The following is a 24,134-nucleotide window of genomic DNA, read 5'->3' on the forward strand; positions in this document are numbered from 1 at the left end:
CACACAAAATTGTTTCACTGTAAAGATGGTTTGTAGTGTGTTTTGTTGCAACCTGAAGTGTGAAATAAACTTCAGTGGAGTTTAAAAACAAAATATGTATATAGGTTTGTGTCTGGTTGAACGATGTGTGTGCCCAGTTGATTTTTGTTTCTTTTTTGGGGGGGATTTTATTATAATCCATTGGGAGGCACAGAAAATCTTTGGGAACCACTGGCTTAATCTGAGGCAGGAACGTCCTTTCCAACAGTCTAGAGTAAACTCTTCAGTCTCAGAGATGTTAACCACTACAACAGTCCACAGGGGTTCCAGTCCTTTATTTAATTCAAGAGTCAACAGAAGTGAATCAGCAAAGTTGATGTCTTTAGTTAAAAACATCGACCCTGTTCTCTCAGTTCTAAAAGGTATTTATGTTCCCAGTACTAAGCTTAAGCTATTTGAGACCAGAAGCTAGACCAGTCCAGGAAGAACCACAACTAATTCACTGAACCTTGAATTTACCCTGCAAGTGTGGAATATATGGACGGATTAAACATTTCATTCTTCACTTGTTTACTCGCAGAGAGGAAGTTTACTTTTTTTAGAATAAGTGAATCCTCTTTGCTCCACTTAATTGATTTGTTTTCCCTCAATTTCTAGTTTTTGATAAATTTTGATTTGCTTTCAAGGAAGGACAACGAACCAACAAAAGGCAACATAAAAATTCACATTCACCAGATATTGCCATTTACAGCTTAATACATTCAGTTCCTAAAATCCGACATCAACAGATGAGATCAGGTAAAGTCAGCCTAACCTCTCATTGGCATCACACAATGGCTGACTCAGAAAGATCTGAGATCAACCAAAGTTTATGTGAAGCAAACACTATCGACTTTACCAAAGACGTCTGAACTTCTAATGTCCAGTGTCACTATACTTAGTCTAACTGCTCACTGAATTGATTTGTCATTTAATGGAAAGTGTGTGGGACTGCAGGCCCAGCAGTGCTGTGGCGCTTTTAAAGCAGAGTTTCTAAAGAGGGAATTGCTGGGAAAAAGAGGAGTTACATGTTCACGTTGTTTCTGCTAATGGCAGAAATGAGAGGAAAGCTCTGTGTGATTTCCAGAGAGGCGAATGAGATCAATGAGGCCTTGCAGGCCACGAGAGACGCCTCTCTCCCTCTGCAGAGGCACAGAGGCTGTGGGGAGGGTCACTACGCTTTTCAGGGTCTGCATCACTGATGTTGTGTTGTTGACTCTACACACACCAGAGCACCAAAGCTCAGCAGGTGATGCACTCAGGAGACAAAATTGCGAGAGATGCCATGATACGTTCTCAGACCACAGACTGATGTTGAGTAAGTCGCCTCTGTTTGATCAAATAACCACTTCCAGAAGATGTTTTTTATGTCTTCATAATACGCAACCAATCTGTGAAAACAGATTTCAGTGATTGCAGTCTGAACACAGTAACCAGGACCATTCCTTGTCCTTGTAACTCGTTTTCATTAAATGAAAACAGTAGTAAATTTTATGTGATATCCTCTTTTAATCTTCACAACTTGTTGAACTCTAATCGCTCTGTCCCTTTTATTTCACTGAGTAGACGTTATTGGATTGCACCGCTCCTCCTACAGATGTGCTGGCCTAGCAGGCTGTAAGACAGAAAAGTAGACAAGTAATTCTTTTAGAAGCCAACAGGAAATCAATATCCACATCAGCTGCATTTGGAAGCCATCCAAAACCAAGGGGGAAATGCTTTAGCACTTTTTTAGTCTGATTTATGCAGACTTGCTTCGTTTCAGCTCTGTGCAATATCATTATGGTATGTTTTATAAAATATTTTTCTACACATTGTCTTAATGGGAATCTCAAATTGCAAATCGTCTGATTCTAGAAGTAGCTGCAGGTTGCAACAATACAATCAGTTGCCAGTGATTGTTTTACTGCTGGTACCAGAGTAGCTGGAACCAGAGCCAGAACAGAACAGAGTTCTGGAGATGCAGTTAGAAGGAACACTGAGTCCAACTTTGGCTTGATCCATGTAACAGTTTTAACTGTTAATAAATGATTTGATGATTTTACACGGTTTAGGAATTAAAAGTAGATCTGAATGATCAGGATTGTGAGGTTGGTGGTTCAGTTGAAATCAGAAGTTTATATACAATGTATAAGAAGACACTTGATGTGTGACATCAGTCTAAATACTTAGAAAAATTGCCGAATTTTGGAATAACAAAATTACTTTAATCACAAAATTATTTATTAAAGAATTGTTTTATTACTTTCTTCAAAGTTGCCCAAGTTTCTCATGTAATTTGTAATTGTAATTCAATTTCTGTACTTCACAGTTGGGAAGGTTTAAACAAATATTGTGAACTAACACATGAATCCTACAAAGTCAAGGTATCATAATAAGAAGAAATGTGGAAATAATAAAATTCAGTTCAGTTTACATGTTTATCGCCATTTAATGACACGTCATCTCAAGGTACTTTGCTAAACAAAAACAAAACAGTAATTTCAATTCAGTCATACTCAAATTCCAATTGATCCTGCTTATCAAACAGTGCATTAACTAAGTTCAGACCATTATTCAAATTAATTTGACGAAGTTTTGCACTGAGTCATTGATTGCAGCATTCACTTCTCTCTTTCAGGCAGATAGCGACAGTAAACAATTGGTAGCGCTGTTTATGATAAATAGTAAGCGGCTTGTACCTGTGTAGCTCTTTTTCAAGTCCAGAGGATCCCAGAACGTCTCAAACTACATTTATTCAGCAACCCACCGATTACAGGGTGAACTCCTACCACCGTTTCCACCATCACCCCAAAAACATCACCAAGACCAACACTGGGCCAGTATGGAGCCAGAATTACGCCAGGAATTTGTTCAGAACTCCAAAACGTTTGATTTCTCAGCAACTGATGCAAACGATGGAGAAGAGAAATCTGGTGACTTGTGCACCAAAGACTTGTGCTTAAAAATGACAAAAGAAATTAGTTCAGCAACATTTTGTACTGATAATTTTGATGATTTGACAAAATGTAATGTCACTGGTTTCTCAACTGTATGTTGTTTTAATGACTTGTGTTTTTGTGTTTTTATGATGTAAAGGACTTCATAAATTGTTGCTGAAATGTGTCATACAAATAAACCTGATTGACTGAAAACACTAAAAACTGCATTCATTCTAATAATGGTTATGTATTTAAATTTTTCAATATTAGTTGCATTTTCTTTCAGAATCAAAATGTCTTTTTGTCATTGCACAGAAGCACAACAAAAAATACAAGCCAGCGCCTTTCTGGGCATACAGTAATTATCTGTATATAATTAGATTATAATTATATTTATGGTTTGTGTTTTGAAATCAAAAAAACATGACATGGTGATATTTTTTCCCAATGTTATCGTACTGTCTCTCATAATGGCCCACACCTAATAAGTGGTAAAGTCTAAACCGCTGTAGACTCCTCACCTTCAAAACACATTGACACACACAGACCTGCAGCAAAAGGAGCAATAATGACTTTAACTGCTTGATTACAAATCTGGTGTTGCTGCGTAGACCTCTGCATGAAGGCTTCCTGTCCCCTCTGGTTCACATATGCACTCTCTGTCACGAGGAGTGGGTGGAACACGACCCTCATTACCCGGAAAAGAGCGCCTTGAAGTGAGATCTGAGGACATTATAGAGACGGAGACCGCGCCGTGGGATGAGGTGTTCATTAGAGCCTCACCTGCCATTCTGTCACAGCTCCTGCCTCTGCAGCTGAGCACACACACTCTACACACACTCTACTTGCACAGCTACACTTCTCTTCCACATGTTGGTGCAGTAATGCGTACAACAACATCCCTCAGCTGCCTGTAAATAATGAATGATTTTTCTATAAATCTAGACACGCGCGTGCGAAGGCAGCAAGTGTGCTTGGTTTGCTTGCATCTCCTTATTTGATGGCTTTTTCATGCCCTGACTAGCTTCACTTAAAGCTACTGCAGAAATATTAGCGCTCTGGCCTTGTGATTGCTGACTTACGTCTGCTGGCAAATATTGTGCATTAATACAAAACCTTTCAACTTGTGCTTGCAGCCAGGATGTTTGTGAGCCAGGGGCAAGCAGAAGGTCCTGGCTTTCCATCAAGGCTGTTGATATAGACACAGTGTACTCTGACTGCTTAAGTCCTTGCCCCCTCAGGGAATACTGTTGCAACATTTTGAGTCATTCTTTATGGCTCATGACTGAGATGTTTATGTCCTCTAAAAAAAGAACACAATAATGATAATAAAATGTTCCTGGAACGTGAAACAATTAATAAATGTTACTATTTTATACAGTCTAGTAGTTCAAATCAAGGTGAATGTAATAAATTAGGTTTCATATCTGTATTGTCTTATCTCAGGTACAAATATTGACTATTTACCTTCATGTTATCAATTTTCCTTCTCAGGAATGTGAAAATGTTTGTTTGCTGATGCGTTGTGTTGCTGCTGCATGCAGATTTTTAGTTTATACAATGAATTTTCAAACTGAATAGAAAACTCCAACAACAGCTTTCTGTTTGTTAGAGCGGTAATTATTGACGCCCTGGTACAGATGTTTATGGAGTCTTAAATTCACTTGTTGTTATGGAAACCATCCTGCTGTATTGTAGATATGAGCAAATTGACGTAGTTTGACATCATTCAGTGACTTATGAAGAGCAACACTCAATCCCCCCCAAAAAAATTGGAAAGTGGAAATTAAATATTAATGCACTAAAAATAACAAATAGATGATAAATCAGAGAAATTCTGTTCAGTTTCAGGCAACCAATAATATTTCCATTTGTTTTTTACCACTTTCTTCACATTCGGAAATTTACACACAGTTAGATTGATGCCCCTTACAACAACTTTAGAAAGCCCAGCTGATTCTGATGTTGCTTTGCAATTTTGAATGGCATTGAGGTGTTTATCAATGTTTCTGTAAGGTAACACCTTCAAACACACCGCTTCTGTGTGTAATGTTTAATAAAATAAAATCAGATTAGATTTTGGGAAGAGCCTGGTGGACCTCAACATGTTTGTTGGTATTCAGTCACAATTTCCAGATTCCTAAGACAGTAAAAAGTGAAAAAGTTTAATATCAGAACAGAGACAAAAGTTGTGTGTCTTTTTAGTTTGCTTAGTTAAAGTGGCAACTGCAATCTTTTTTTTTTTTACTTGTCCTTGAGGATTATTTTGTCCTGAAGTTTCACAAACTAAATTCAAGAAAAAACATACTTCCTTCATAAATATAGAATTTTTAAAACATGAATGTTTGAAAACTGTGACTTGATCACACATTCATAGCAATATTGTGCAAACCCTAAATATTTACATGTGAAGCAAGTTATTGATTTTGCCTTAATAAATTTCAATAATATGTCTATTATTATATTACATATTCGACATGTGATTTATTTTTTTTCTTCATTTGCCGTTTCACCCTTGCGTTGCATCTAAAGCACAGCGTCACCATCTACCTCCTGGCTCAGTTCACAACCCCTGCAAGTCATCATATACCTATCATCAGCCCATTGTTCTCAGGGCATGGGTGTAATCATGCATGAAATTAGTTTTGATAGGGTTTTGATGGTGCTCCATGTCTCGATGGGTAAATTCAAAGCCCATCTAATTACAATCCGGTGCAGGACAGGAACGGATCAGCGACCTGTGGCTCTGCCGCTAATCAGGATCATCTGGGAGCTAAAAACTGTCAACAGTTTCAGGTCCATTTTGTGATAAACTGCAAACCATTTCAGGGTTTAATGGTTAGCAATGAAAATTATGTGAAATGTTACGGCAACATTTCTAATTTACCCAACTGAGAGTCAAATGTTAGCTTTAAAAATACAGCAATGCCAACCCAGTCCTTTATCTGGTGAGGACAGGATGTGCTAAAGAAGACCTGCTTGTTGGTCTTTCAGATTTTCAACCACGTCATATTTCTGCTCCTCCAACTAAATCCTGTTGCAGTTTCCCTGTGAGGCTGTGAATCATCACTTCACCCTCCTGAGGGTTTCCACGTAGATCGAGAGGTCATGCTCTGATCCGTTTATCGCCCCTCTATCCTCACATTTTTATCTTCTTGGCTCAGTCCGCCCCTCCCCTCTTTCTGCCTGATGTTTCCCCTCCCCTGCCTCCTGTCTTCTCCAATTTAATCTCTCTTTGCTGCTCAATCTGCCATTCTGGTTCAACTTCTTGTTTACTTCTTCACCCCGTTAACCTTTTTCCAGAAACTTTGCCACTGTTCTTATAGCATTACCTCTGTGTCTATGCAAACATGAAAAAGCGTAAACATAAAAAAACTGGGAAGTTATTTTTATTTATAGTTTTTTTTTTTGGTCATTTTCTTAATCCTTGTTTGGATTGTGTCTTAAAGGAGCAGTAATATGTATTTTTCAGCCACATAGTCCCATTTAATAGCACAATCAAGTAACTATGTTGTGTATCCAATATGACTTAAAAACACTTGACATTGATAATAATGCCTTGAAATTGGGCCTATGTGTCTCTAAAAGCTCCTCTCTTTCAGTAAAACTCTGCCTTCAGGAAGTCATCACAACATGGCTCCTCTATTAACCTTTTAACAAAGTTTTTTACCAGCGTTTCACTGAGAAGCAGCTGCATATTGAGCTCTCCAGGTGTGCAGTTCCACCAGGTGTTTGCTAAATTTAATGAATTAATTTTACTGCTGGCTAGTCTGAAGGAGCTGAGTTGGGAGAGAGCTCCTGTGTGAGGCAAAAGCTTGGAAGCTTGGAGGAGGAGCCGCGACTCAAAGGTGGAGCTAGGTCCACTCAGACATTTTGCAAAGATGAATGGTTGCCATGGAGATTAAAGGATTGCTCAAACATGCATGAAAGAATCAAAGGAAAAGTCCAGGTGTGTTTCTTATGAGGAAATAACAAAACATGATGTAAAGCTCAAAAAGTTGATTTTATATAATATCATTGTTCAATAGTTTTTAACTTTATTTCTGTGCAATGGTTAATCCAATGACATTAAGAGAGTATTATACTCATTTTGGACTGGGGGTTAGAGATGCCAGTAAAATAATTCATCTATATAAAGCATAAAAACCCAACACCAAACAGAGGAGATGACATCTGATTTCATTTTTCTAACACCTGCTCTGCAGCCTCGATCCATCTCCTCAGGTGGGTTTTCAGCACTTTGGAGCATGAGACCAAACCAACTGTCCCACCATCGTTATGGCCGTTTGTATCCTCAACAATAACAGAAACATGGAGCTGATGTGATGGGTCACATCAGCTCACATGTCCAAGTGTCCCAGTTCTGACTTCAGCTGGTGTGATTGTTCTGACTGCAGTTCATTAGCCTGTTAAAGGACAAATGTCTTCAAAAAACAAGAGTTACAGCCCAGCTGTCTTCTGCTAAAGCACTCAGGACTAACTCTGACTCCTTTACTGACTCACTTATTACCTCAAAGCAATACATTTTCAAATGAATAAAACAATGAAATATTTGTAGAATAGACGTTAATTCGCTGGTTTGTCTGCTTATATATTCCTCCATATTAAAGAATTTGCAGCATATTGAACAACACCTTAAATACAAAAACAGTGCACATGTTATGTTGAATGACAATAAATATGCTGCATTCTTCAGATGACTCCAACTGTACTTTAATTGCTGGTTGACAGTCCTAATATTCTTAAGCAAATTCAAATTCTGTTGCAGTGAAGTGAGTCCTCATCAGGCTTCATGTTGCATAAATCTATAGAGGTTTATGTTTAATTCAGAATGATTTGCATGCTTGCTACATAGAGTGATTCAGTATCATTGTTACAGATGAGCTTTCCAGAAACAAACATATCTATTTGCCAGATAATTGATTTCACAATATTTTAATTTGCCATCAAACATGGGCTCAGCTTTCACTTCATTCTGTTCCCCTCAGAGTCGCTAGTTAAATATGCAGCATTTATCAAATAGTGGGAGGCACAACAGCAGGAGGACTTTACAAATGTTTTATCCATGTTTAACTGGATGTTTTAATCATAAAATTATAAGAACAAAGTTATATTATCAGAATTGTATTACTATTAGCAGAATAAATACACAATACTACTGGGAGAAAGTCAGTATTATGAGAATTTTTTTCTTTTATATTAAGTCAGCAAATTTATGGTTGTTTTAACAGTCAGTAAAAGTCCTGCAGCAATGTTTCAGGACTTAAAACACTAAAATGAGCTGCAACAACAAATTTAAGTTGTTGCAGCTCATTTTATTAGTCTGCTGCCAGTGAGTGGTGCAGATAAATTATTAAATATCAAATTCTCAATAGCATTTCAATTCACAGGGGCATATATATATATATATATATATATATCCCCCCAGGGAGGACATTACGGAAAAAACTTAAGAAACGCTCCTTTAAAGAGAATCTTTGATTTAATTATTCCGGGTTACTCTGGTTATACAGCCATGGGAAATGGCTAACAGCTAGCTTGGAAAAATATCTTCACTACATTTCCTTCTTGCTCCACTGTCCTTCTCTGTTGATTTGCCATCAGTCTCTCTCTGAATCAGAAGATAACAGATTTCTGAAGCAGAAGCTGTTGCCGAGTTTAACCCGTCTCCCGCCTGCTAACACCAACAAGTACCCAATTATGTGAGTAGTTCAAAATCCACTTATCTTCCTCAATCTCCTCCCCCCTCTCAGATCTGCTATTGGCTCCAGTTCTTCAAACACTTCTGTCTTATTAAATCTGATGGTGTCTTTCTGCTCTTCTCCAGTTTCGATTTGTTTCACCTCACACTTGTCATTGAAGTCCTCTCTTTGTGTCTCTCAAGATCCAGCTGAAACAAGCCTGACTGCGTTTTCACCGCGACTATTTTCAAGCTGCTTGTTAATGAAATGCACCGACACAGCTACCACCGCTGGGTTTTCATCTGGGTTTTTCTTGACAATATTATTAAAAATTATTCATATTATGGTGTCGCTGACCATGTAAAATTAGAAACTACAGTCCAACCAGAAAGTATTCACAGCACTTCACGTTTGTAGCATGTTATTCTATCGATTCTTTAGATGATTAATCAATTATTCTGATAAAATAACTCATATTCTTCAGATTTTAATAGTAATTTTTGTAGTAAAAGATGCTTAATAGGATTTTTTTTTTTACAGAATTTGAACCAGAAGAAGCTAAAAATGTGACTCAAGGAATTCTAGGTATAAATATTTACAAAGAAAAAAGGTTTTTCAAGCAAATTGTTTGGCTTAATTACTGCTCAGACTGTTATTCTTTCAGAAAATGGCTTTTATTTAGTTTACAGTATACTCCAGTCAAGAGTTACTAGATTACTAAAATAGAGTCATCACAATTAATCTGGAAAATCATTTCAGCCACAGTATGTATATAGATAGAGAGAGAAAATGAATGCATGACACCAATGTAATTAACATGTATTCAATCTTTGCTTTTTTAATGCTGCACTTTAATATTGTGATAAATTATTGTTTTACCTTGTATTTCATTCGCTTGGCGTTCCACAGTCATATTTCACATTTAATGAAAGACAACACAAATTTGTGTGCAGATCAGAAGATCCAGAGAACTCATTAACTTATTTACAAAGAGTGAGACTGGATGGAGCAAAACAAAGAGGAAGCGCCGACATGCCGAGAAAAATGACAGCAAAGATCAAAGCTGCAGCAGATAATGAGGGACAAAAAAGAAATTAGCTTGTCCTGCTCATTTTCCTCCCCTCCATCTGATCTCTCCTTCCCTTTCTTCTGCTTTCTGTTAGCTGGTTGACATTGACGCAGGTTCACTACACTGGTGCAGTTGTAATCAGAATAATTCAGTCTCCTTCAATGTTGGACAAAAGGAGAGAATCCATACAGAATAGAAAAAGGATATGCAGCAGAGACAATGCAGAGCCCTCAATATTCACCCATCAGCCTCATTAGACCACTGGGAAACACAGACGGGTAACCAGTTAGGAACTGGTCACTGAGTTCACAGTCCACATTTCTGAAAGATTTGTTCAGAAAAACACTAAAGCACTTGAAAGCTGAACGGATAAAATAGCATCAATCAGTGATAGGAGTCCCATCACTAGCTTATTTAAAAACATTACTTCTATAAACTTTAGAGTAAAACTAAAACTGTAAGACTAAAAACTGTAAGAGCCTCAGCCTGTTGGGAGAATGACTCACGATGATGGATGATGCAGGATGAACCCAAATGTTAGCAAATTCCAGAGGAGAAAGCCGGTAGCTCAGGAAGTCTCACATCTCTTCAGCTTTATAAAAACAATTTTTAAAAAGGGTTGCATGCTTTTAGTTACCCCAGCTTTACACTTAGCAGAAACATCACTTACTGAAATTACAACTTGGAGTCTTTTTTAGGAAGAATGACTCAGACTTACAGAGACTTTAATTGTTGCCCTTTTAACTTTGTAAAACAGGTGAGAGAAACTTTTAAATCTGTGTCGTAGATTGCTGCTCAGATTTTTTCTCCACGTTTCTTTTTGGCCTGTCTGTCTCACCATTAAGATCCATCCATCCATCCATCCATCTTCTTTACACCCTTGTCCCTAGTGGGGTCAGGAGGGGTGCTGGTGCCCATCTCCAGCAAAACATTTTGGGTAGGAAGCAGGGTCACCCTGGACAGGTCGCCAGTCTGTCGCAGGGCAACACAGAGACAGACAAGACAAACAACCATCCACACACACACTCACACCTAGGGAGACAATTTAGAGAGACCAATTAACCTGACAGTCATGTTTTTGGACTGTGGGAGGAAGCAAGAGTAACCAGAGAGAACCCACTATGCACAGGGAGAACATGCAGACTCCGTGCAGAAAGACCAAGGCAACAGTACTACCTGCTGTACCACTGTACAGTCCACCATTAAGAACCATATATGTAAAAATCTTTAAAGATTATAAATATGTCAACCTGTAAATGACACACACTGACAGAAGGGATCAAAGAACAACTAAAGCTGTGTCAGTTTCATCGCCGCGCTCCTGAAAAATCCCCCATCTACTTCCTGCTTGTCCCTTGAGGGTAACAGTTTTGACTCACGCAGCTTCATGACCCTTAAAGAAAAGAAAAACTGCAATCATGAAAGAGAAAGACCATCAATCAATCACTATCAAGCTGAAACTGCAGGGCGGCTGAGGGACTGGTGCTCTGCTGTGGAGGGAAAACCGATTCTGTGACTTTAAACGTCCGCAGGGACTCTCTCCAAGAATCTACAGAAATTACAGCAGATGACCTAAAGGAGCAAAACAAGTAAAGGGCTCCAGCCATGTCAATGAAGCCATGAAAGCTTATTATTCCCCTCTTGTATCACCTTTTATAAAATTTGGACTTTTGCAGCACACTCTTTAATAATTCACTTTAAAGAGACGATTTTATGGCCTCTACGTTTGTGACTGAATAATTTCAGGGAAGATCTGGAGCGGTAGAAGATGATCACAACAAAATTATTTAAGTTATGGCTGGAAATTTTCATGTAATAAATCTGGTAGAGTATATTAGGCTTACAGTTGGATTTTTATGCTTTCTGTCAGATTGGTGTTTCCTTCAGCTAAACTAATGACGCTCTGCATGTTGTCAAGTGTGTGTAGTGTTAGTAACTCAGAAGTGGCCTCCTCCATTATGATCCTTTAGTTTTTCCAAAGCACATTTTTCACATAGTAATACTATGTCAGTTTCAAGTCCTATGCAGTCGACAGAAAAATAATACTACAAGGCAACTTTTTCAGTTTGTCTTTTAATGGCGACTGGCTAATAAATGTGGAATGCTCCTTTAGTTGAGTCCAACTGGACTGCGGTACAATTACACCACTGTGGCTGTGGTTCTGCTAATACTTGATCATCTCCTTAAAATGCTAATAACGTCCTGTTTTAATAGTTCAAACATCAAATATACCTTAACGGGGAGTTATTATTTCACAGCACAATCAAGTAACTATGTTAACTTCAGTTGTCATATCAAATAGGACTTGAAAGAAATTTGACTTTGTAATTTAACGCCATGAAATTGCACCTCTGTCGCTTTAAAAACTCAACTCTTTCTGAAACTCCGCCTTTAGTAAGTCGTCACATCGCTCCTCTGTTAACCCTTTAACAATGTTTATACCAGTGCTATGCTGAGGAGCAGCTCATTTAATGATGTGTAGTTCTACCAGGCGTTTGCTAATTGCTGCTGGCTAGTCTGAAGGAGCTGAGTAGGGTAGGGCTGCTCTCAATGCCAGCTCCACATGAGTTTAACAGGGGGGGGTATAGGCTTATTTTGGGAGGGCAAAATGAATCTACGTAGCTGAACGTAAACAACAACATCAGTAGTCTACAGGCTACTTGTTAACATGCTTAAGGTGCTGTATTGTTATCAGCTAGTCATCTTTTAGGTAACAATACCTGCATCCAACCGCATCACTCGACTCAGTCGGTTAGTTTGGGGGGAAACTGTGCCAAGTTCTTTGCGTTTTGCTGGTTTGCTGCCATGATTCTAACACACCTGAGCAGCTCTGCCCAGCAGCAGCAGGTCTCCGTCGTAGCGCTCATGTTGCGTTTAAAGGCGGCTCGGAAAAACAGGTTACGACATGTTAACAACGGTTTAAACGGTTTTAACTGCTAAGAACAGTGACAGAGGACACAGATATGGGAAGTGCGAAAGCCCCTACTGTATCAAATTGATATAGGAATAACAGAAAGTTGGTCATTCTAAGGTAAAAACAACAAACAGCTTCCAGTCCAGGAACGGCTGACTCTGTGGCCGGGCAATGCTCCCCAATGCCCCCCAAAGTCCCCCAATGCCCCCCAATGCCGCCAGGCCTGGTTGCTCTGAGGTCCACCTTTATTCTGGAAGGCGGAGCTATGTCCACCCATGTGTTTTACACAGCTGAATGGTTGCCATGGAGATTAAAGGATTTGTCAAACATCTATGAAGGAATCAAGGCAACACTCCAGCTATGTTTCTGATGAGGGAATTACATTATAACATGATGCAAAGCTAAAAAAAACAAAATAAAAAAAACATCTATTTTACATCACACCGCCCCTTTGAGGAGAATTAATCCACACAGTGCAAACTGCCTTAGAACTACTGCAAAGACGAACACGGTTCTGGACTTACAGCCAATCAGCAACAAGAAAAATGAATGGTGCTCCTGGATTGGACTTCAGCTTCCTAAGCTGCATTTTCTGTGGAAGCCATTATCTTCACAAAAACAAAAGTAGAATAGTTAATCTAACTCCGCTCTATCCCTGGAAGCAGAAGTGTGTTGAACTCTGCTTAACATAATTAGGCCTCAGAAAAGAAAAACAAAACAAAAACAAATCCACATGCTGTGTTTGGTCTCCGGCAAAACTCCCGACTCTCGGTCTTTAGGGACTCTACTGCAAATTCTAACATATGCACACGGTTGTGATGACAACCACACAGCTGGACCAGCCAATCAGCAACCTGTAAGCACAGAGCAGCAAACCCCTGCAGCTGAACAGCGAAACATAAAGGCCACAGGCGATGTCTGAAAACAATGCCTTCCAGCAGAACTTATTCACCATTACTGCTACGTCTTGTACCGACTTCACAGAAACATTTTTATTTTTTAATGCCTGGAATGAAACCAGTTTGGTTTAACATGCCTGGCCATGGTGCTTGTGTGTAACGCTCCAGTTGTAGGAGCTGAAGAGTGAACACTAAGGCCTCCTGTGGAGGTTCACAGATGGTGCGTTTGCTGCTGCTGTTCTGGAGCGTTACTTTCGCTTTGGACACATATTAGCTGTTTAGTCATGTTGAAAGTTCTGCATCCAAAGCATCTGTCAGGTGAGTAAGGCAGCCATCAGTTAGTCTCTTCTGTCAACAGACGCATCATAATAGGTTGTCTCTCCGTTTCTGTGTTTGACTGCTGGGAACCCAAAATATTTCCATTCTTCCAAAATGGTGGAGGAATCCTTCTGTGCTAATTTAACCAAACAAAGTCATGTTGTTCATCCAAGGAGGATGGACTTTCTAAGGATTAAAAAGTATACATTTTAAGATCTTGTATAGCCCTTCCTTTGACACAAACATTTTACTCAGTTGTGTTCAAACATTTTTGATATTTTTATTTTTGACTGTTAATATTAGGACTGATTCCAGACTATTTTTAGAAAAGTCAGACTCAGAGCAGAGAGCTGCAGGGATGAAGAGCATGCATCCCCTTAATGTATGCAAATTAGTCTATGTGTCCGTTTTATAGAAATAGGGAAGTCATGTGACAACCAGCTATAATTGGTGTCCCCACACAAACAAACACACACACACACGCGCACACACACACACACACACAGTCTGATTCTCTGCTCTCAGTAGGGAAGGATTCATTTGCAGTTCATAGCAAATGGCCCCATAATTCACCGTGGTCATTAGCAAGGAGGAAGACGCAGTCATTACCCTGTAGCATGTATGTGCAGATACACACACACACACACACACACACACACACACACACACACACACACACACACACGCACGCACATGCATGATGTGGCTAGCTTATGAGCAGGTGCAGATAGAATCGTCTGCAGAAACATGCATCCTCTACAGTTTTAATGGTCACAAATGAGATGAAACGATTTGCTTTTCAGTTTAGATTTTCACATAATCATAATAGTCATGGAACAAATGCAGTAATCAGTGTTTGTTATACTTATCAGATTACTAATAAAACAAAAGGGGGACACAAAATCACACACAACATCAAACTAAATTAGACAACAAAATCAACACGAAATCACATTAACCCTTCTGTCTCTGTGACTCCTCCTGTGTGGTTTTGTCAGGACCCTCTACTGAGTCCTGGGAGTTAGAAGAAAAATCCACCATTTATTCATCATCTTAAAACAAAAATAATTTCCTTAATTTGTTATCAGCCTATACTTAAATATGATGCCAATCTTATCCGCCAATCATATCTACCTGAGCAAAGGCCAAAAGATCAACCACTGACCTCTTCTGCTTCCATAGGAGAAGTTTGTCTGACAGAGCGGCCACCAGGTCATATCTGCACATTTGTAGTTAACAATCACCCCACTGCTGTCCACTCAGTGGCTTTCATGTTATATTTAGTCACATTTCAGAGAAAAAAAAATGGAATCAGCCAAAATTGGAGTCAGCAGGTCAGACTGGGTAATCGGCGATCGACCAAAAAACTGCAACTGGTGCAGCTCTACTTAAAACATATCGCACCCAATTGCTATAACAGTGTGTAAGGGCCATTGTAGTTAGAAAAATAGTAAATGTCTACCAAAAAACTCGTAAATTTTGAGATTAATGTTAGAAATTTTTGGAAAAACAAGGAAATTTCAAAGTTTCAAAGATCAAAACTTTTCAACTTTTGGAAATTTTCAGACAAACATCAAAAGTTTTGTCAGAAATTTTGAAGTTTTTCCTAGAAAATTTCTTCGATTAATCTCAAAATTTCTGAATTTTTGGCAAAAATGTACACCATTTTTTTCTTCTTTTTTTTTATCTACACTGGGGTTAGGGTTACCTAACCCTTAACCCTATATGGTGTCAGAAATTTCCGAGTGTCACCTGCAGTCAATCCCCACTTTTTCCAAAACTCAGGTATAACTCAGCAGATAAAACATCTCAGTGTTCCCTTTCTTGACTAGTGCATCACTAGTCAGGCAGGATATCAGGAGTGAGATGCAGCTCGCATTAGGATTAAGCTTTGAGATGCATGAAGGAGCAACTGATGAGTAAACAGACTCCATCAAAGGAGCGATAATGACACTCCTGTGTGCCGTTAAAAAGAAAGAGCTGCAGATTCAGGACAATAAATCGTATTATAAGATATTAAACCATCTTTTTTTCCTAATTAAAAGGAACAACAGCTGCTAATCAACATGAATGAAGAACACATGGACCTCTGAAGAGCAGGCTAACGAAAGGTCAAAGCAGACATGAACACGTTTTTAAATCTTTTTTGTAACTGTTGCAGCTTTTTGTCAAACCATCTGTGCCTGATTACCTTTCCAGTTGTTTCCTCGGCTCTAAGCCAAACTAGAAATGTCTTCTTTGTATTCAGACACGAAACAACAGAAAGGACTGAGAGAGGAATAATCCCAAAAATACCGGCTGCAATGGCTGCACACGCGGCCGCACCAGGCTATAAAAGAGGCTGGCTTTAATTGCATCAGTTATTAAGAGCCTGGAAAATCATCATGCAAAATCTGGTCCTGCTGGTAGCTGAAACTGGCCTTTCATCTCCTCTCCAACAGTAAACGACATCATACACAACACTGCTAAAGGTGGATTTCTGGGTAATTTTGATTTTAAAAAATCAATAAGTAATATTCCAGAAAAGGAAGCATTTGTTGTGTAAGCAGGAATCTGAATGTTAAATTACAGAGTGCTTTTAAACATTTCCATTTGGACTTCTTCAGTGTCAAGTATGAAAAAGTTCAACACATTTGTAAGATTTTAGAGAATATCTGATTGTCACAATCCAGTAGACCTCCACCTATCTTTGGATCAACATTCACAGATTTTTATGTTTAACACAAGTCCAAATTATTTTCAGAAAATTAGCCTATTTATGGGTCTTTTTGTAAAGCATATCTAATATTTAAGGAGAATGCAGCTTGGGATGCTATTGGCTGGCGTTGCCAAAGCAGCCAATCCAGTAGCATCATTTTTCTCCATAGAGCTGATTGGAAATAAGCAAGACTAGATGTTGGCTTCTGTGATAGTGCAAAGAAGGTTTTCATTGTGTGCACTGATGCACATTAAGGTAGATTTCTAAAGGTGAGTTTCTGCTCCATTAGAATCCAGCTGCAGTCTGCAGGTGAACAGGAGAGACGACCAGAGGAATGAAGCTGAAAGAAATCTAAATCTTACCACATAGTCTAGTTTGTAGTCCATTAAAATGATGGAGTATTTTGTGGGTTGACCTGGTAAAACAGGATCAGGATTTTTATTATTTTTAGTAGTAAATTGCAACTCAAATCTAATGGTCTAAAAGTGGCTACAATTACTAACATTGTCTTAATGGGCCAATTTTCATTTTAAAACTATGACAGTTTTCTCTGTGACCGTGAAAGTAAGAACATATGTAAATGAGGTTGGCTTTGTTGAGAAATTGGCTGAAATAAAATAGAGTTTATGTGAGAAAAGAGGAGGGAGAATTAAACATATCAGATTAGGTCTGTGGTGTGTTTTTGAACAAAGTCAGATTTAAATTTTTTTGGTAAAAACCAGAACATGTGTATACTGGAAACCTAAAGTTTACAGTTATTGTTATTTCATTTTGTCTAAACTGTAAAACTGTACTATAAAACAGTATTTAAGCTGTAACTAATGGAAGAAGCCTTTAGTTTGACGGTGATAGCCTGTTCCAACATCAGCTGAACCCAGTTCCTGGCTATAAAATGTTTTATCCTGGTAATTTAATCATTTTCTCACAGCTATGACTCCAAAGAAATGGAATCCATTTCTGTTGCTGTTTGACAAGCTAAAGTCAAACAGCACCAAACGTTTTCATGCTACTGAGAGATGAATCTTTTCACTTAGCTTGTTTGCGTCTCCTTCCATTAGTTTCTTAAAAGGCTCCTCAACCCACAAGTAAATCTTCTTGTTTGTTTCCTTTGAAACATTTGGACTGCCTGACATCATCTTTCTGAGATGTTAGGCGGTGCTTTAAATTTACTGCACAAATCCTTAATGCTCGACAAATAATTTAATCTTTGCTCCATCCATAAAATGGAGACTAATTTAAATATGCTCTGCCTGGCCAAAAGAGAAGTTGCCACCTGGATTTAACTAAGCAATTAGGTAACAACCTCCAGCTGAATGATAGCCCAGTAGATTCAGTTTGATTTGGGACCAAAGGTCCAACATTTGTTACCTTTTCACACTACTCTGAGTCAAACCCAAGAAGTCCTTTAGAAAAGCCTATTACCCTCCCTGCCTGTGGAGGCGCTGCACCAAGAATCGTTGAACAAAATGACACAAAAATCTCTGAAGAAGTCATGAAATGTAAACAAAGCTGCAAGTGTCAGGTTTTACCAGTTGTAGGATTTCTCTTTTGTCTTTAGTTAAACACCACGCGCCATTTCTCCTGCTAATGCTAGACTTCTGCTTTTGTTTTGGTTATAACTACCCAGAATGCCTTGCGCTGTAGTCCACCTCCTGCTTTTGTTTTGGTTCGCATCAGAATTCGATGCTTGTTGTTATGGAAAAAGATGTCAGTCTGTTTAAGAAAACCGAATCATTTCTTCAGCAGGTTCAAACTTTGCTCTACAGGAATCTAAAGCCTCCCAGCTAAATGTACCGTATGTCCTCCAAGTTACAGAAATACCTCAAATAAATCAAATATTCACTTTCACTTGTTTTTTCTTGTTTGGTTTTTATGTTTTCCAAAGATTACAACAGCGGTAGATGAGAGAACAGATCTGCATGAAGGAAATTTACTGTAACTCCTGATGGAAAACTTCTAACTGACTCACATGTTTTCTGTTCACTTGTCACTTTTGTCTTCATGTTCATTCTTTCTTCACTCCTTTACTCACAAACATTAGTCAGAATTAGTCATAAATCAACATGTTACACAGCCTTTGTGAGCTCAGATTTTGTTTTCTGTCGATGATTTTAATTAATTTTAACTTTAAAAATGTGCCTCGCCATTTTGTTTCCTCCATTACAGTCTTAGCTGCAACAGTTGCTTACATATCTGAAGGCTAATGTTTAGCCCAACATTCATACCATGATTTACTATTGTAACAGGTTCAGAAGACAAAAAATGGACATGATTCAACCATCATCATGAATATTAGTCAGATACATATTAATAAAAATAATATTTAAAAAAAATCATATGGTATATAAGCAAGCAGGTGAAAACTGCTTATGCTTGTTTTCATCTGCAATATTTATCACATTTAAATGTTAGCTACTGTAGTCAGTTATTTTAATGGCAAACTCTTACTTTGATAATGTCTTAGTTGTAATATATTTTCAACCTACTCATGCACTCATGTGTTTTTTATGTTTTTATCGGTTTCTGGATACTTGAATCCTTGGGATAAATAAAGTGATCTCTCCATCTATCATCCATGTTAAAGATTTTGTGAATAAATTACTTTTTTAAACAAACTCTTTATATATTTGTGAACATTTTGATGCTGATTTTCCTAGTACACCATTTCACCCTGAACCCACAAATTGAGATCAATAAATAGAATAGAATAGAATTCAACTTTATAAAGGTTCATCATTACTTTTTCTCTCCTATATGTATTGATGTTTTTTTATTAGAAATCTCCTCCAATCAGAGTGTAGCTTTGAGATTCTGAACATACTTATTTTGAAACATGATTTCCACTTGAGCCGGTTCCTTCAAGGCATGTTTCTGTGAAACCATGCGAGATTTCTTTCTTTCTTTCACTTTCCTCCTTCCTTTGTTGTTCTCCCTCTGAGGGGGAATGTTATTGTGATTCTTTGGGCTGGCTATGTTCTATACTGTAAAACCTGTCTGTTGTTATGGAAACAGAGCCCATTTTTCTCACAGGATCCCCAGCAGGCAGCCGTTTTCCCCCCTTAAGAAGAAGAAGAAGAAGAAAAAGCCATGTTTGGAAGACAACTTGAAGCCCCAGCTGTCCACCGTCTCCTTCCAGGCTGTTATATTTTCTCTGTTCACTTTTGTATAAGCAGCAATGAACAGATGCTCTGGAATCCCTGCTTATGGCTCCTGATTTGACTCAAACACACATCTGCACTGCGGTATGCTCCCGCTGAAAGTTACCACTCTCTTGTTTTCCCTCTGTTTTCATTCTGACACCACTGAGCGGTGGAAACATGCAAAGTGCTGTCTGGGGAAGAGCCAATGGAAGGCTGGGGAAATCAAAACAACACACACTCAGGGGCTTCCCAGCGGCGCTGCGTCTCTGTGACTTTTATTGATTTTTGTTTATAAAGAGGACAACATCAGATGATCTCTAGCCTTTACATGTTTTTAAAAGAGTATATACTAAGCCTGATTTTATTATCAGGCAATGAAACCGGAGTACACACAAAAGGCAGTTTTTAAGTAGAGATTTCAGGATGAAAAAAGCAGTCTAAGCCAACCTGTAAAAAGAAGGACTGCGTCCTAAATTCAACTGATTGTCACCAGAAATTACAATCAAGTATTTTCTATGTATGAGTATTTTCACTTTGACTGGGCCATTCTTTACTCATCCAGCCATTGTGCTGTGGATTTGGGTCAATGTTTGAGTCGACTGATTGACTCCAAAATGTCCTGCTGCTGAGGCTGCAGTCCCACCCCACAGCATCAGCCCTCCTCCCCCGTGTTTGACAGACAGTATCTAATGTTTACATGCTGTACTGTTTGCTTTTTTGCCCAGACGATGCACCATCAGTTAAAGATCAGCATCTCCACTTTAGTTACAACTGTGAACCAAAACTGACCAGTTATTTATTTTGCTGCACTGTTCTGTCTGAAATGTTTTATCCCAGTTTGTTTGTGTTGCCCTGACGTTTACTGCTCCTGTTTTCCTTTTCCTTTGACTCTCCATCGCCTGTACCTGTGACACGGAGCTCCACCTGGCGTGTTTCTGGCTTTTTAGTTTTGGTAAATCTCCCTCTCAGTTTGAGGTTAAGCAGCAGCATGAGCCATTTCTCAACTACTGCTAAGACTTCCTGCCTTCGTGGCGCTCTCCTCTCCGTTCTGGCCTCCCACAGTCGGCGAATGTTTCACATTCGACACGTGACCGTCGCAGCTCTGTCCCTGACTTTTGTTTGCTCGTTTTTCTCTCTACCTCATGCAGGCACACCAGCAGAGACAAAACTTTAAGTATGTATCGGGGGAAAGAAAAATTTCAGTTGCACTTGGTATGCAAAAGAGAGTTTTTCTTCCACAGCGATGTAACTGGCAGGTTATTTAACCAAATTCTCTCAAAAAGGAAGAGCATTGTGTCAGTCAGAACGCATTTCTGCTTTCAAAGGACGTGAGATTGTAGGTTAAGTGTTGCTTCTTTCAATGTGCTTAAAAAGGATGAATCCAATTTATCTTAACTGAATGTTGTTCTTTATTTGTTTGTATAGTTTCCTTTAGTCTTTTCTTTGACTTTCTTCAATGAGGACACTTTTAAAAAAAAGGCTAAATTCATTAACTCAACCAGCAAGTAAACTCAAAATTTCACTAAGGAAGAAGCTGTTTATGAGTCACATAGTTAATAGTTTAGCCTTCAAATCAAACTTAAATGAATGAACTGATATAATTTTTTTTTTTGACCGTTTATATAACATCGGTATCAGTACATTAGTCATATTTTAACATATCGGTGCCGACTCAATAAATGAAACTGAAACTGGGCCAATATTGACAACCAATATTTACATCCATCTTGTCGCTGTTTGATTCTGGAGGGGAAATGGAAGAGGTAGGTCATGTGACAGTGATGCAGCAAAGGATTGTGGGTAGTGTAATTGAAGCAGAGAAGCGGTGATGAATACAGTGATATGGTCATTTTTTCCATGTTGATGAAAAGGTAAGAAGAAAGCATAGAAAAATGAGTATTTATATATATATATATATATATATATATATATATATAGTATTGGTAAATATCAGTTATCAGCCCTAACAGAAATACTAATATTGGATTCAATATAATTCAGAAATACTGTGTGGAATCAAATTCAATTGAATATTAATCACTAATAAAAGGTACCTTCAAAAAAGACAGGTAAAATTGGAAATCTTTGCGACGGTAGAAATAAAAAATGCTTCTTGTCCTTTTTCCAAACTGTTGTCTGGACTTTGTGATGTTATTGTCTGACAGAGCTGGAACCAGCAAATTAGACACAGATTCTTAATCAGATTGAGAAATTACACGTTTATATGAAAGAAGTAACAGAAAGTGAGAGACTGAGAAGAAATCTCTTCAATCCATCCATTAGCGATGCCTATTTATCCTTTCAGAGCGTCACGAGGGAGCGGAGGCGATTCCCAGCTGACACAACTGCATTCACCTTTAGGGCAAATGCACCAGACAACTCATCCTGCATCCTGCACACCAGGATGGGGAACAAAGAAGTGGCCTGTTGAGCGAGTTTGTGAAGAAACATTGTACAAGCCGTTCGGAGAACTCAGATATTTATCAATGACTCTTTGCAGGAATTGAAAGCTAAGTGTAGGATCCTCAGATGGTGACATTGTGTGATGAGGCTTGTTGTCATGTGGAAACGGCTCAAAACCTTTCAGAGTGACACACTTTGACTGACATTTTGGTCACCACAAGCTATGGGTGGTTTTCACAGTTTACAGAGAACATTTAGCTTTAAAATAAACATAATTGTATCCAGCCTGAGTCCTGGTTTGAACCTGATAGAACATTTCACAAGTATAAGGCTGAATATGACAAAAACTCACATTTTTCTGAACTTTACTGCCAAGCTAAAGCATCCTGCTCTAAAGCATGGTCAGAGCTTCCTGTTGGTTTGCTTTGGCTGCGTGACATAGAAGCCTCCAGCTACCAAATATTTGCCTTTTCTAAAGTTCTGCAAACTATTGTATTGACGTGAGTCTTTTTCTGAAGAATATTATAATCATAGACATACACAAACAGAAGCTGCAGAAAACCGAACTTACAACAAATCCACAATGTTTGTCTGAAATCCTGGAGGAAACACCTGACATGTTAGAGTGGGTCCATGAAGCAAGGCAGCAAAAATTATACTCCAGTGAGAAAAACATTACTTCTGTATCTTTTTACTCAAATAAAAAGTAACAATATGTTTTTCTAAATAAGAAAATAGACGGACAGATAGATAGATTAAAGTCTCACTTTAACATATCAGTAGTTGTGTTTGTGCTTCTGGTTAAATATGATGGTTCTTTATTTAGAGAAGTTATTCACATTTGGTTGATTATGCAGAAATTATGCTTAAGTGAAAGTAGCAATATCTTCATAATAACATTAGAAAAAGTAAAGTCAACAGTCTTGTGAAATTACATTTTTCAAAAAGTTACTCAAGTAAAAGTTTCTACCTCTGGGCACCAAATAACAACAAAACACAAAAGTTTCACAAAAAAAGGTGTTTTGCTTTGTCACAGTAGTTTCAGTCTCACACTACAAAATAAAAGCTAAATAAGATTTTTCAATTTAATTTCAGATTTATTATTTATAAAATGAAATTAACCTGCTTCTGATACATACTTACCAGCATGAAATGAAATGGTAAAAAAGTGGCCTGTTTGCATTTCATGCTTGGTTTAGCTGCTAGACATGCATCACTGTAAAAAAAAACCTGCTAAAATGAAGAAAGCGTTCTCGGCTCACCTGATGATGACGTACATGACCAGGAAATTCCCCACCAGGCCGAAGACGCAGACAATCATGTAGACCACCACGATGGTGACCCTGAAGCCCGCTGGCAGCAGGGCGTCTGTCTCTGTCTTGTTGAAGTCATCGGTGAAATTATCGTTGAAAAAGGAGCTGTTGAAGAACCGCAGGTCCAGGAAATCCATGTCTGGATGAAATGAAGACGGCGCTCCTGGACAACAGAGACAGGAAAAACACGTCAGTGCCACAGCTAGCATGCTGCAAGCCACAAAGAAAGATTTAATTATGATGATCTGCTTTTCAATGTCAGTTTTGAGAACTTCTGACAACAATGATTGAGGCCAGATGTTTACATACTCTGTGTATTTCACATTTTCCTTACCCCACTGACTGATAACTGAACAGTTTCTGTTAAATGCCAGGTCAATATTTTTAATTTTGGTTGATGTTCAAATTTCCAAGCAGCAAATTTGAGACATTTTTCACTCTGAACATTCACAACTGTCAACAACCGTTTGGTTTTTGCTGTGTGAGCATGTATTGAAGCTGTGTATGAAAGCATATTAACATATATTTATGTCATGATGTCATGGAAGCTAATATCTGCAGTCTACCTTTTTTGGTTGGGGTACAGCCAATCAGCACCAAGAACAACACGTAGCATAGTGCCAACGTATTTCAGCTCCAAGCAGTCATTTTTTCTGATTATTTTAGATATACTCCATGAATTGGCATATTTCTCTGCAATAATCTGGAGTTATATGCTATAGAAAAATTAACAGGCAGGCTGGTCGTCCACTAGCTTAAA

The 24,134-nt window shown here is 38.4% G+C and overlaps 1 protein-coding gene across 2 annotated transcripts in view; it reads right to left on the bottom strand.

The window, feature by feature from the left end:
- LOC102238126 (delta-type opioid receptor-like) overlaps positions 1–24,134 on the bottom strand; it is an 80,370-nt gene that overhangs the window by 45,943 nt on the left and 10,293 nt on the right. For both annotated transcript variants that reach the window (XM_023338988.1, XM_023338982.1), the window contains one exon: positions 23,324–23,537. In XM_023338988.1, the coding sequence (XP_023194756.1) occupies positions 23,324–23,511 (188 nt within the window). In that variant the 5' untranslated portion in view covers positions 23,512–23,537. The remainder of the gene's footprint in view (positions 1–23,323; positions 23,538–24,134) is intronic.

Source organism: Xiphophorus maculatus, chromosome 1 (assembly GCF_002775205.1).
Source record: "Xiphophorus maculatus strain JP 163 A chromosome 1, X_maculatus-5.0-male, whole genome shotgun sequence".
NCBI classification, from domain to species: Eukaryota; Metazoa; Chordata; class Actinopteri; order Cyprinodontiformes; family Poeciliidae; genus Xiphophorus; species Xiphophorus maculatus.